Source organism: Pteronotus mesoamericanus, unplaced genomic scaffold (genome assembly GCF_021234165.1).
Source record: "Pteronotus mesoamericanus isolate MK-2021 breed Mesoamerican mustached bat unplaced genomic scaffold, CSHL_Meso_final scaffold_371, whole genome shotgun sequence".
Taxonomy (NCBI): Eukaryota; Metazoa; Chordata; class Mammalia; order Chiroptera; family Mormoopidae; genus Pteronotus; species Pteronotus mesoamericanus.
The window spans coordinates 3,698,569-3,712,532 of record NW_026555314.1 but is presented as its reverse complement, the minus strand read 5'-3'; the positions used below and the strand labels follow the sequence as shown (position 1 = coordinate 3,712,532).

The 13,964-nt window shown below is 59.1% G+C and overlaps 1 protein-coding gene across 2 annotated transcripts in view; it reads right to left on the bottom strand.

The window, feature by feature from the left end:
• The window catches only part of PKNOX2 (PBX/knotted 1 homeobox 2), a 241,302-nt gene that overhangs the window by 15,990 nt on the left and 211,348 nt on the right, over window positions 1-13,964 (bottom strand). For both annotated transcript variants that reach the window (XM_054592777.1, XM_054592778.1), the window contains 3 exons: window positions 4,200-4,329; window positions 3,774-3,871; window positions 2,873-2,992 (listed from right to left, as the gene is read on the bottom strand). In XM_054592777.1, the coding sequence (XP_054448752.1) occupies window positions 2,873-2,992; window positions 3,774-3,871; window positions 4,200-4,329 (348 nt within the window). The remainder of the gene's footprint in view (window positions 1-2,872; window positions 2,993-3,773; window positions 3,872-4,199; window positions 4,330-13,964) is intronic.

Here is a 13,964-nt window from a genome sequence, read left to right as displayed (position 1 = left end):
GGAGAGCTTCAAGCCATACCCCGTCTCGCAAACCCGCAATGCCCGCTGGGACACTAAGAATGCAGAGGCGAGCTGCCCAAGCCTTCCGTGGGAGCCGCACTCAAACGCCCTGCAGAACACGACACTTTGGGACTCACTGGGGCCCGTGGAGGAGGTGTGAAGTGTTCTCCCCGGGGGTGAGCCATTCACAGCTGAATCAGAGACACAGGCATGCAGATCCGGCGCGCACACGCCCCCACAGAGCAGGTAACAGTGTTAGTCAGGATATTCTTAGGGCCGAGTGAGGGGAAACCAGCAGGTGCTACAGGTCGGAACCCCAGGTCAGCCACCCGCCGCTAATTGATTTTCACAAATTTGGGGCCTTAGCCTCAAAACCGTCTTCCACTGTTCCAGAAAGTTTAAAGGGCACTAAATGTTTCTCAGGTGCGACTATGTGTCAGATCCATGTTGTCTCACTTAATATCCGTCACTATAGGAAAGGGGTATTGTCTCCCTTGTCCGAGGAAAGAGGCCAGCGCGAGGCTGCCGGGCAGGCCGGTCCACACCCCCGCTTGCCAGCCGCAGAGCCCGTCTCTGCCCCGCCCCCCGCCCCGGTGGCCCGTCACCAAGAGCCTTTACAGCCTCCTTCCTGAGCTGGTGTTTGGGGGGGGGGGGGCAGGGGGGTGGGTATCATCCATGGGCCGGCCCTGGCCTGCAGAGGACAGCTGTGTCGTGCCACGTCCCTACAGTCTGGACTGGTCCCTCTCCTCCAAAAGTTCTGAGTCCTGACTGAAAGGCCCAGAGGTCACTCCCTTGGCCCCTCTCGATGGCTGCCGCGAGGACGGCATTCACCCGGGGAGGGCCTTGCCCGGTGGAGCGCTTTATTAATAGCACCCGCGCTGCGTGCGCTCGGAGCTGGAGCAGCCCAGCGGGCGGGAGGGTGCGGGCGGAAAAGCCTTACTCATGCTTCTCAGCAGGCCTCCCCACTGTCCCCGGTCCCCTTTGTGCGCCCTGTCTGGGCTCCTCCTTCCCTCTGCTTTGGGCTCCGAGTACCCCTCTCTCTTTGCCACCTCAGCCTCCCTCTGCCATCCCAAGTCTGGCTGGGAGGGGCTGCGAAGCTGAGCTAAGGACGAGGTTCAGGGGGAAGGGCTAGAGGGTGGCGTGTGAACTGAGGTCAGAGGGGAGGCTCAGCCGGGGAGTGGGGGACCAGGAACCCATAGGACGAGCCTCCAGTGTCAGGCCAGGGGGTCTGGAAGGGGGCCGAGGAGGAGCCCACCATGGGTGGTGGGAGTTGGGAGGGTGCTGGGCTGGACTCTGAGATCTGGGAAATCTGGCTTGCAGCCTCCTCTCCTCCTACACCTGCCTTTTCTCCCCTTCAGAAGTGAGTTTGTAGGTACTTCCACACCTGTCTTTGAAAATGCATGGGGGTGGGGGACGAGGAAGGAAGGAAAGGGGGGACTAACGTGCATTAGGCGCCGCAGTGCGCCAGGGCCTCGGCCGTAATGCCGTTGCTTCAGCGCCCTCTTTGCCAGAGGTGGGTGTGGCCGGTGAGAGAGTGGAAGGTGAGGCCCCCCCAGGTGTGAGCTCCTGTTTGGCTGCCTCAGGAGCTCACGAGCTTCCCGCCCCTCCTCGGTCTGGTGGCCACAGCTCCCGCACCTCAGTGCTGGAGGCTGCTCTAGGTCGCAGTGGGCAGCGGCTGGGCTGCCCCGACCTGGGCAAAGCGGCTCAGGGCATGGAGAGGATCCTTCCTCAGGAGCTCGTCTCCCCGTGGTAGTGGGGGTGGGCAGCACCGTGCCCCCAGGGCCACGCAGCCCATCAGAGCCCACTGCCCCGGCAGCGCGGGGACCAGAGCAGGCAGGAGGTCTGGGCATCCCGGCCAGGAGCCACTCCCCAGAGGCCTGAGGCTGGCTCTGTCCCAGCTCCTCAGCCTCACGGCTTGGCCCTGGGAGTCCTTCCAAGCTCTTCTTCTCACCTTAACCCTCAGCTTTCCAGCCCTTTCTCTCCAAATTAGGTTACTGTGTGTCCCCTGCAGGTGTTTTCAAAAGGGGCTCCCTCAGCACACGTCTGGCGGCCCCCAGTCCCTAGCGTTGGGGGGATATGTGCGGGGAGACGCAGAGCTTCAGCCCCATAGCAGTCACCTCAGAGCAGTTCCTCCCGCCCACCAGGCGCCCCGCATTCCCGAGGCAGGGTCCCCAGGGTCACATGTCTGGGAGCCGCTGCCTCGGCTGGGCCCCGTGGCTTTGGGAGGCGCTCCCGCTTCACAGGAGGGGCTGTGCAGTGACTGACTGACTGACTCCCGTGAGCCGCTCAGCTGGGAAAGAGCTCCCTTACTCCTGGCTCTTCCCACATTTCACAGGCCAGCTTATGTCCACAGTTCTAGTCCCGAGTTGGGCGTTTGCCTGGTGTCTGTGTATCGGTGGCCTGCCAGGCCAGGCCAGGAGCCCCCGGACTGCGGGAGCCCACCTGCGCTCAGAGGCTCTCCCTCCCCACCCCGGACACACGCCCACACGCGCTCAGAGCCCCCGACGGTCGCTGGCCTCTTGGATGGCGCTAGGGGTCTGAAGTCATTGACGTGGTGCTTGTCGTTCAACCAAAGGCCTGCAAACACATAGCTTCCTTGCTGGTGCACACAGTAGGCCCTTCACAAACATCGCATTTATTAAACCTAAGGCTTTGTCTCCATGTCACGAAAGTAGCCACAGGGGCTTAGGAAAGTATCTGCTCAGCCTCACAGAGCTGAGCTGGTGAAAGGAGGAAGCCGGGGCCTCAGCCGGCCCCCCACCCCCACCGTGTTGATGCCGTCTGTAGACCTGGGGGTGACAGTGGAGCCTGGTGCCCCCAGGGCCGCTCACTGCACACGGCCCCTCCAAGCCCCCGGTACACACACACTCACCATGAGATGCTGGAAGAGCCAAGAGCGCATGATATTGGTGGCGTGCTTGGGCAAGACTCCTCGTTTGTTCTTGGACTTCTTATCCTCATTGTCCAGGAGGGAAGTGAGGTCAAGGTTAACCTTCAGGGCGCGTGGAGAAAAAGTCAGCATCAGCAGCCTGGCGAGCCAGCAGCGAGGGGCCTGTTGTCATAGCAATGGCAGGCTCTTGCTGCCACCCCCGCCCCAACTCATTCTAGGACCCTGGGAGGTCACCTTTCCTCTCCCCTCCCATGGGCTTCTCACAGAATGGAGAAGGGAAGAGGGGAGGAAGGAGCGGGGGAGGATAAAAGGAGGGGGTGAGAGAGGAGACAGGAGACAGAGCCATGCAGAGAATACAAGAGAGACAAATTTGCCATACACCGTCCAATAGCATTTCTGGAGGTGCTGACAGTTTGCAAAGTGACTTCCTGTCTGGGCCCACGTGAGCCCTCAGGGTAGCCCTGCAGGTTGGCAGGGCTGTGTGCACAGCTACTGTGTTCATCTCCCTTTTGTGGGTATGAACTCTGAGGCTCAGAGAGGTTGGGGGATGTATCCGCAGTGACAGAGTTAAAAAGTCAGATCTCAGGCCTCCGACCTCAGATCCTTACTCTCCCCACCTCCCCGCCTCACAGAGCTCCAGGGGGGCTCCAGATGGAGACCAGAAATAGGGGTGCAGGGGCCTTTGATGTCACCTGTCACCCGGGAGGCAGCAGAATCCCAGGAGCTGGTAAACCCCCTCCACCACCCAGCTGCTTATCTGTGAGTGGGGGTAAGGCCGGCTCTTGGAAGAGCGAGGAGGGCTGCGTGAGCTACCTGTGAGCAGACGGCAGGTGGGCGCCCTCCCCCAGCCCGAGCAGCCGAGCACGTGCCTGCACGCACTCACCTGTGTGTTCTGGATCTGGATGGCTCCCTGGGGGATCGCTTGGGTGACCACCTGACCCTGGGAGGTTACCATGGTAACCGGCTGGTATAAGGCTCCACCTGAGGAAACAACCGGTTTTTGTGTCCCGTCATGGGGGCCGGTGGGGGCGACGGTGCTCACAGGTACTCACTCTCTGCTCAGCCCGCGAGGAAAGGGGTGGGATGTAAGTGGCACATGTTGGGGGGAGGGACAATAGCCTTGCTTGGTCTCCAAGTGGCTCGGGAGACTTTGACCCAAATCACCACTGAGCCTTGGTGCTAAGGGTTGATAAACTTACAGGACACTTTAGGTAGGACACCCAGCGGGCAGCCCCGCCCCATGCCCCTGGAATCCCTTGGTGCCACCTTTTCTCTTCCCAGGGGTGTCCCCACAATCCCCTGCACCAACCTGACACCACTTGTGAGTTGACAGTTGTCATGGCGATGTTGCTCTGCTGGAGCGCGGAGGCTGGGACCACAATGCCCTGGGGGTTACTGGAGACTCCAGACAGGGAATTGGGAGAGCTCTGCAGGAGGTCCTGGGAGGAAAGGGCGGCGCGGTTCCTGACCCGCCGCAGGCCCAATCCCCTCTCCGCCCCCTCCGGCCGGCCTCCCACGCCCCCAACCCCGTTCCTGCTCCTGCCCAGACCCAAACCAGAAAGGCTTTCTCATGGCTTCATAGAAAGAGTGAATAAGAAGGTTCCATATTAAAAACCAACCAACCTACAACCGCCGCTCATTCCACTCCTTTCTCCTGCGAACCTGAGCCATAATTACCCCATGACCCCCGTGGTCCGCACTTGGCCTCACTTTGGAATTCCCACTATTGAGGCCCAGGTTCCAATGCCAGCGATTCTGATTTACGTGGTCAGGGGGTGGCTGGGGTTTGGGGGTTTTAAAAGCTCCCAGGTGACTCTAATGTGCAGTGGGGGCCGAGGCGGACTTCGCCTCCCAGCGCCCTCCTCCTGCACGCTCGGTCGGCTCCGCGTGCCGTCCCCCACGCCCGGCCTCACTTCCGCGTGCACCTAAATCACAGCACACATCACACCAAGTGCCCACACACAGTGGCCTCAAAGCCTTTACCTTTGTATCCTTAGCCCCCAGTTCAGTGCCTGGCACTCAGCAGCTACTAAAATACTTGTTAAATAATAATTAGATGTAGCCGCCCAAGCCCCGTCGTGACCCATCTCTAAGGGCATCTCTATGAGCCTCAGCCACTTCATTGGTTCTTTCCTCGGCCTCAGGCCCCCGACAGAGACTCCCACGGCAAGCAGAGTCCCTTCGCCCCATGCTGCCAACCTGCCAGCCCCATTTCCCAGTGCATGATCTTGCAGTTAGTTTCTGCAGTAGCCAAAGCAGCTAAGAAGACTCTCCCCCCGCCCCCGGCACCCTGCCCCCCTCCTTGCCATTTAACAGCTGGGCAAGGAGGTGCTCAGACTCGATGCTGAGGAACTGCGGCCGGAGGCGGCGGAGGCTGGGCCGCAGGCTGCAAGAAGAGGCCGTGAGCCCTCCCTGCTTGGTGGCTGGGCTCTCGAGGAGTTTGTGAGGAAGGAACTGGGTTGGTGAGAGGTCGGAGTCTCCAGGCTTTATGTGCAGAAAGTGAGGCAGGCAGCAGACGAGGTGTGGTGGAAGGAGCCGCAGAAGACCAGCTGGGGTCCCTTAGCTCTTCCGAACACAGGGCGTGACGCCGACGTCTGCTGTCCGCCAGGAGCTGACGTGCCCATGCTCAAAGCCTGGGTTCCTGAGGCGTGTGTGTAAGGAATTAGACAGGTACACTATCAAGAAAAGAGATCAAATAGGGGAAAAAAGAAGACCCCAGCTTCCTAGCTTTTGTTCTAGGACTGAAGCTTGGGCCTTCAACCTCTAGGGAAGGTCTAGAGTGTGGGGTGGGGAGAAGGTGTGCTTGGAGGAAATCTTCAGCCAATGACTGTCCACCTGCGGCGAGAGACCCCGGAAGAGTACCAGAGGCCCAGGGGACAGCCATGGTGGGGAGCCTCCCAGACTCGGCACCTGGGAAATTATGAAGCCTCAGGAAGTGGGGGTCAGCACCGATTGTACATCTCACCTGTCAGCCCAGTAACCCTTGCGGGCATCTCCTCCAGAGCGGCAGTTTGTGCCCTCCTGGACTGCGCCGGGCCCAGGGCTAGAGGTGCGGCCCCCGGAGAACGGGAGTCACTGTCCCTCCCCCACCCACTCACGCCTGGCAGACGAGAGGCCCTGCCAGGCCGTGCCCGGCATGGGTGGGTGGGGGAAGGACAGTGACTCCCGTTCTCCGGGGGCTGCACTTCTAGCGAGGCGAGGTGAGGCCTTGCATCTGCTCTTGGTTCATCTCTGCTGCTGTGACTGCGGGGACAGGGCAGGCAGCTCCTGCCCCGCCTCCCCCTCTCTGGGACTCGGGGAGCACCTCCCAGCCAGCGAGGCTTATCCTTTGAGCGGAACCCGTGGCCTTCCCACTTACACAGTTCAAATCTAACACCGCGTCTGATTGCAGAAGCCTAGAAACTGGAAGGGCCCTTGCAAGCCACGTATGCCAACTTCCTGAGGTCAAATAAGGAGTTGAGGCTTAGAAACCCAAGTGCCCTGTTCCAGGTCCTCAGCTGGGTAGCAGCGATAGGACTTCACAGCCCTCCTTCGTCCACAACCACTGAACATCACTCCCTTGTGCCGAGAACTGGGCTGCAAGGTGCCCCGTGAGCCACAGATTTCAATATACAGTCAGCGAAGGCCAGGTGGACAGGGAACCCAGGCCCAGGAGTTCAAAGGCGGTGTGGGCGCCGGAGCAAAGACAATGGATCTTGGGAATGAGCACGTTAGGGCCCTTCCGTCCCCTGGTTTAGAGACCGTGTCTGCCCAGCGCCAACATCCAACAGCCCTGCAAGCCCAAGTCCTCACCTAGGCGTCTGCTTCAAGGTTAAGCCTTTCTCGACCAAGGTCCCAGCCAACCACTCTCACAGGGTGTGAACCGTACGGATGTCATTTGAAGCGGAAGTGACCTTGAGAAGTCAGTTTCAGAGAGGTGGCAGTCCGCCCACGTACTCGCCCCGCAACACGGCAATGACTTTTCAACGTGCTCTTGTTTGGACTCATCCATGCCACGGGGACCCTCCGTGGGTAAGGATATTGGGGGATTTCGAACATAAAAAGTTGTCCCAGATTCCCCCCCCCCGCCCAGACTATTCAACAATGTTAGAAAGAGACAAAGTTAGGTAGGTAAATGCAAGACATACGCCTTGGGATTCAACCAACATGCATTTGACTACATAGGGGCCAAAGGCTGACAATCGCCATCAGCAGACACTTCATCCATATATCTGAACTCTGGCTGGTCCTCGGCCGGGGGCTCAGCCCGCCTCCATGCCAGCTTACCCTGCTTGGGTAACTGAGAGCATTGTATGCATTGGATCAGACCTTTTCTGTCCTAGCCTTTCCTCCTACTTGGGGTCTCTGCTGGCGGTGCCGAGAGGCAGCCAAGTCCTGTCAGCGAAGGAGCACAGCAGAGGCCTGCAGGGGTAGAGAGCCAGGGCCAGCGGCCACAGCTTAGCTGAGCAGAAACAAGTAAAATCTTGGCACCCTGGGGTCTGGGGAAATGGTATTGACGCCTTACATTTGTAAATGTGGGCTGACTGACAATCCGCCTGAGCCGCGGGGTGTATTCAGAGACACAGGGTCTCAGAGCCGTGGAGGCAGGCCCTCAGCAGGCTGTATTTTTACTAACCTCCCTCGGGTGGTCCCGAAGATCAGATGGGTTTGGAAACTCCCTATTTATCACACACACTGAATTTTAGAGAGCATGCCTTTACCGTGCTATTTCATTTTCATCTCCCTGCAACCCTTTATTGCCTGAAGAGGAACTGAGGTCCAGAGAATGGAAATTATTTCCTAGAGCCAAGCAGCTGTGCCTCAAACCCGGGTCTTCTGGCTCTGAGCGTAGCCCTGACGCTCACATAAGAGACACACTTTGGGGTCAGACAGCCAGGCCCCCGCACGAGCATAGCGACTGGAACCTTTATGCACCCGGTGAATCAGTTCCCGCTTCCTCTGGCTGAAGTCCCTCAGCGAGGGAGTGGCATAGCCATGATTGACGTCTGTCCCAGGAGTCCCAGAGCTGCTTGGGCTCTTCCCTGGGCCATAGAAGAGATTCCTCAGGGGCTGCACACCAAGCCACAGAGGTCAGTGCTGGCCACGTGCCCCTCTCATTCCTGCCTCCCTGCCTAAGTCGTTCCTGGGACATAGGTGCACCCCTGCCGTCAGAGCCATAGCACCTGGCCAGCTCCCGCTGGACTTCGCAGCAACTTCAGGATGAATCTCTGTCTCTATGGCGACCACAGTGCTCTGAAGCCCTGGGAATGGTCTACAGGTCTTTCTGAGCCTCGAGCCGCTGTGGCAGCTGTGGGAGCCCTTTGGGGAGACACTGCTGGCTAAGCACAGCGTTCTTACCTTCTCCCTGGCTTCCCCTTGGGGCTGGAGGCTGCTCTGTCTGGACCCAAACCGTGCCGCTGCCTCCCAGGCCCCTTAGCACCGGTAACGAGGGGAGGAGCACGTTTGGGACGGTTCTAGTGACATTTTTCAGCCCCCCAGTTTCACATCTCTGCGTGAATTGTGCAGCAACCCGGGGCTGAAACCTGCACATCCAGCCCTTCAAGAGCTCTTCGCCTCGTCCCACCAGGAACACGGCCCTGGTGTCCCCAAGCCTCCGGAGGTGGCCGGGAGCCAGGGGACCCTGGGCATCTTCCTGGCTCCCGCGGTGGGGCCATTCCACCAGACTGGCCAGTGTGCAGCCTCTTACTTCCTAGTAGTGAGGTTTATTTTCTGGTAGGAAATAGGCCAAAAAGCTGAAGACTTCCACAGTTTCCCAGGGATGGCGTCGCCGAGGGCACAGACCTGGTGACTCAGGAGTCGGGGGAAAGCTGGCCACCGCAGGCCGCCCCGGAAGCCTGCCTTGTCCGGCTGCCCGGGTGCCGGTTCCCAGACGCCCAGGGCCTCGCTGGAGGGGCCCAGAGGCGGGGGCGTGGCTCAAAACCGGCCGAGAGCTGGCACCCCAGGCTGCACCCATAGACCGGCTGCCAGGCCCGCACTGCCTGGGGCCATCAGTCGTTCCTGGAGGACCGCAGTGGTCACCGGGCGAGTTTCCCTCCAAAGCTCATTTTTGGGACAAAAAAAAAATGACTTGTTCAAAAGGAAGACCCGACTAAGAAAAAGTGAAAGGCTCTGGGATTGCCCTTGGAAGCCGAGGTGGCGGGGGCAGCGTGGGGCGCACCGTGAACGCGGACACCGGGGTGCACTGTGGTCAGCCTGGCCACAGGTCTTCACAGTTAACAGGGAAAGAGCTTATGCTGCCTGGGAAGACTTAATTTCCACTAAGGGGAGAAATTTCTGGAATAAACCGTGATGGGAGGAAGAAATGTGGAGTGAAGGAAAGAACTGATAGAAAAGTTTTCCTTTTAAGTTGTTTTGAAATGCTGGAATTTTTATCTTACCAGGACTTGCAAAGGTCTTTCTACCCGAAGATGTTAGAACAACAACAACGCCATTCCCTAAGGTTTCTTGTGCGGGTGGGCGGGACGTGAGTGAGTTGAGGGAATGGGGCGCCGCCGCACAGCCTGGCGGGGCCCCAGCTGTCTGCGATGCTCACACCGGCCACTAGGCGTCTCTGCTGATCCACCAGCGCCAACAGGCTCCCCAAAGCCTCCCATGCCCCCCACCTCCTCTCCGGGGAGGGCGGGTTTGTTCTCTGAGGGGCCAGGGCCAGGGTGTGGGGGGATGATTCTGAGCGCCTCAGGGCCGCTGGAAAGCTCATCTTGAGGAACCCTGGGCCTGCCCACGGTTTACCCTCTTGACTGTAATGCTCCCTGTGGTCCTGAAGTACTGGACACACAGCACACTGGTTCTTTCTTACACTTGCGCCTTGTTTCCCTAGCTTGGATGCAGGTTTTTTGAGGGAAAGAAGGGTCTACATTTGAATTCCCCCAAGCTGCCCAGCACAGTGTTGGGCACATGGTTTGGCAACAGATATGTGGCGGGGGGGGCCTGGGTTTTGGCCTGAGACCGGTGGGGAGGGGGGTTGTGTGCCTGGGAGTGGGGTGGGGAGGCTGCCGCTGTCCCCAGGCACAGGCACGCGTTCCTGGCAGCGTCCCTTCGTTTTGGCAGCGCCAGCGTCCTGTCTCAGGCTGGGAAAAGCTGGCTTCCCAAACTCGGGGAAGCCAATCGCATGTAAACAGCCACCTAATCCTGTCCTGATTCCACTCCTGCTGGGGGCTTTAGTCTCAGGGGAAAGGCGCTCTGGCCTGTGGGGACGTGGAGCAGCTGCAGCTCTTAAGGAACATTCCTTCACGGAAGGAGAGACCTGCTCAGGTTTCACTGGGCTGCCTGGAAGGCGGCCTTCTTGGTCTCCTGGCCCCCCGCGCTGGGGGCTGGGGCTGGGCCTTGGGGGCCGAGGACTGGCAGGGGGACAGCTTCCATGCCTAGGGCGGGATTCGGGCAGGGGAGCTCCCAGAACTCAGATTCCCATCGTTGAGGCCTGGGGGCCTCCCCTTCCTATCTCTGTGGGCCTGCTCCCGCCCAGCAGTGAGGCACCCTGGCCAGACCCTCAGGGCACTGGGACTCTGCGCAGAGCTTTCCAGGGCCTGGCTGAGGGGACAGCCCCCCACCTCCTCGGCCTCCTGCTCATCATGAAAAGGCAAACTCTTTGGGTAGGTCATTAGGCAAGTCCACCTTCCCAAAGGAGGAAGGGACTGATCAGCCCCTTGTGTTTTAGGGAATAAGGAGCACAGCTGGAGAGCTACAGCTGGTTGGCCGAGCCCAGAATCTCAGACTTGTGATCGTTTGGTACCTCTCTTCTCCCGACTTTCAATAGAGGAGCAAATCTAAATTCTTGCTTCCTAAAAATTGGGTTCTTGCTCTCTAGTCTCTAAATCCTTGAGCTACAGCTAGTAGGGTCGCGTCTCCTTATCCAGGTCCCAGGACCCCTGGTTATCCCTCCCGTGTGCCACAGAAAAAGTGAAAGGACTCATTATGATAAGCAGAACATCGACCCAGGAGAAACCCATCCCAGACTCTGCAGCTTATTAGGTGCCTGACCTTGAGCGAGCTGGAGTCTTAACTTCCCTGAGCTTCCCTTTCCTTGGGTGCAAAATAGAGAAAATAACGTGCCCCTTGCAGCCTCTTTGCGAGGAGTAAACTAAATAACGCGTGTAAAGCACCTGGTGCATACAGGGCTCGAGATGGAGGGGCTTGGGAACTGTTCACGCTCTCCCTTTTCTCTACCAGGTCTCCTCTGAGCGACGTAAGAGGTGGCTGGCTACTCAATTCATTTGTCTCCATCGTGTCTCCAACCTTCGCCCCACTGCCTACACCCTCCACTACCTTTAAAATCTTTGGCAACTGGACAGCATTGTTAGCTTCAAAGCATAACCCCTCCCCGCCATATGGCTGCAGGACGCCCCATCATTATATTTGCAGGTCATAGCCATTTTTAAATGGTTAGAGCTCAGCAGGCTCAATAGGTGCTTGAGTAGATGCGTGAATGGCTGCTCCCTCTTTCCAGGGATTCTAAAAGGCTGTCTCTGTTCCCTCACCTTCTCCCAGATTCTCTCTATACCGGGAACTCTCACCTTCAGCGATCACAGAGAGTCTCTCCCAGAAAGCCTGCCAGGAACGCTCCCTCCCCCAGGAGGTCCTCCCAAGGCCAGTGACCCGCAACTTCTCCAATTGCAGTTCGCAGTGGGCGAAACCTTCCCGCTGCCTATCCAATCTGCACCGAGGCTCACGCGCGCTGTCTTTGGGCGGGTACAGACCTGGCCACGAGGGTGTGCAGGCTGGGCCTGGGCCTTCCCTGGGAGGAGGAAGGTCGCTGCGCGGTGCCGGGGGAACCTCAAACACCCAAGTGGTTCGCCCCACCCAGGTCCCTTCCCGCAGCTCCTGCAGCCCCTTTGGAGGCCCCTTCTCTGCACATCCTCGGTGGGCCCTGACCCCGAGCCTTCTGTGGCCACGCAGCTCAGCTCCACAGGTGTGACTCACAGCCCCGCTCCCTGGGACGGGAAGCCTCTCCGGCAGTCTCCTGTGTTCTCATGGGACCTAGCATGGCGCGCACAGTCAGTGCTCAGCAAATGCTTGGCCACTGGAAGAGAACTGTGGCTCAGCCCGGTTTGCTGGCATAGAGCTGAGGTTTAAATCACCATGGAGACAGAGGGATGGATTTCAGGTCAAATTAATATGTGGGCAAGGCGGGAGTTAGAGTCTCACCAGTGGAATCGTATAGCTTGTGTCACCGAGATAAAGACAGGAGGACCCCGAGTTGGAGCCCTAATATGAGCCTTCTCCTGAGGATGCGGCTCCCGCAAGAGGCCTGGGCTCTGAGGAGCCGGAAAGCCCAGGCGTCATTAGGCGCAGGCGGCTTAAGGTGGTTTCCCAGGGACCTGGAAAGAACAGGTTGCGGCGGCTCCCTGAAACCGTGTTTCAGTTCCCCAGCCTGGCAGAAGCGGCCTCCGTCACTCCTCATCCCTGCTGCACCCCCAAAGAAGAGGCTCACCTATGGAAAGGGAAGACCAAGCAGGAAGCGCGCCCTGACGCCATAGTGCTGGGGACACAGTATGATGTCTGAGGAGGTGGGGGGGGATCGTTTGAATTAAAAACCATCTACTTTGCAACACAGGGCTGAGTGATGAGTACACAGGGAAAACCATGAGCCAGCAGTTTGCAACAAAGCTGGCAGGCTGCTGGAATGTTGATCCTGAGGATCATGTTCCAGAGCGGAGACGCCCTCCCTAGGCCAGGCTGGGACTCAGAGCCGCTATTTCAGGCCGGGGGGATTAAGACCCACCCGTGACGAATGTGCATACACACGCGCATGCATGCGCACACCCACACGTGTACACGTGTGCGTGCACAGGTGCCGGACACTGCCTTCCTCTCCCTGTGCGGGCTCCTGTTCCCTGACCTCTACGCCCGCCTCCTGAACTGGGAAGTCTCCTGGAAGCCCTGTGTCTCCCCTCCCTTGAAAGGCCTGTGCCAGCCACAGCCCACCTCAGGGACCCGGGATGCGGACGGGAACGGCACACGGCACGGCCTACGGGCCCCCACCGCCTCCAGGCACCTCTGGCTCTGCACTGGCCCGCAGCGTTCATCTCAGCCAGCCCTCCCGCCGTCTTCTCTGCCTCTGTCTTTCTCGCCAGATTCCCTGCTCCCACCCGGGCCTCTTCCCCCGCATCGCCCTTGCCTTCCCATCCTTCCATTCCTGCGGCTCCTCCAAGCCTTCCTCTACCTCCTTCTTGAACAAGCCCCTCGATGTCTGTCTTTTTTCCCTTTCTTCTGCTTCTTCTTTCTCCTCCGGCTTCCCCTAGCCTCTCTGTCTCTCTCTCCATCTTTCCCACCACATGACTTCTGCTGACAGACATTTACTGGCCGCCTCTCATGCACGAGGCCCAGTGACAGCCGCCGTCAGCCGGCCTGTCTCTACTCAGAAAATGCCTGTCATCTAGGAGAAGAAAACGCGGCTTACGCCAGTGATTATAATATAAAATCCCATGTCATAGTCACCATGCAAATGGCCCAAAGTGCTCCAGCTATTAGTTGAGAGAAAGAAAAGTCCATTCCGGGTATCAGGGGTATCAGGGAGGCTTCCACGGGGGGAGCAGCCCTTTTCCGGCTCTTGGGGAAGAGGCGGGATTTGGTTCTGCACAGAAATGAGGCGGCACCCCCTCCAGGGAGGGTGACCGGGGAGGGCCTGGGATGTGAGGGGGAGAGAGGTGGAAACTCCGGGGGCAACCAGAGTTTTTGAGCGGGAGCAGGATGTGAACACAGCGCTAGAAGATAAATCCAGCGCAGGCTGAGAGTTGTGCGCGCGCACAAGCGGGAGCGTGGCTGTGTGTGCACGTGCGCGCGTGTGTGCAGGGGGACGGAGGGCAGCCGGAGCCGACAGGAGGGCAGGTTAGGAGGCCTTGGCAGTAGCCTGTGTGCAATCACCTCCTCTGCCGACCGCAGCCTGAGCTGCGGAGGCGGTGGCAGTCAGAGGAAATGAAAAGACAGGCTGGAGAAATATCTCGCTGAGTGTCTTTTCTTCTCTTTCCTGACGCGTTTGTTTTCCCCCGATTGTCTGATTTCTTCCTAAGCGGACCAGAGCCTTTCAGCAGCGGCCACATCAGCGCTGGCTTCCTGGGCAGGCAGAGACCTGACTCGG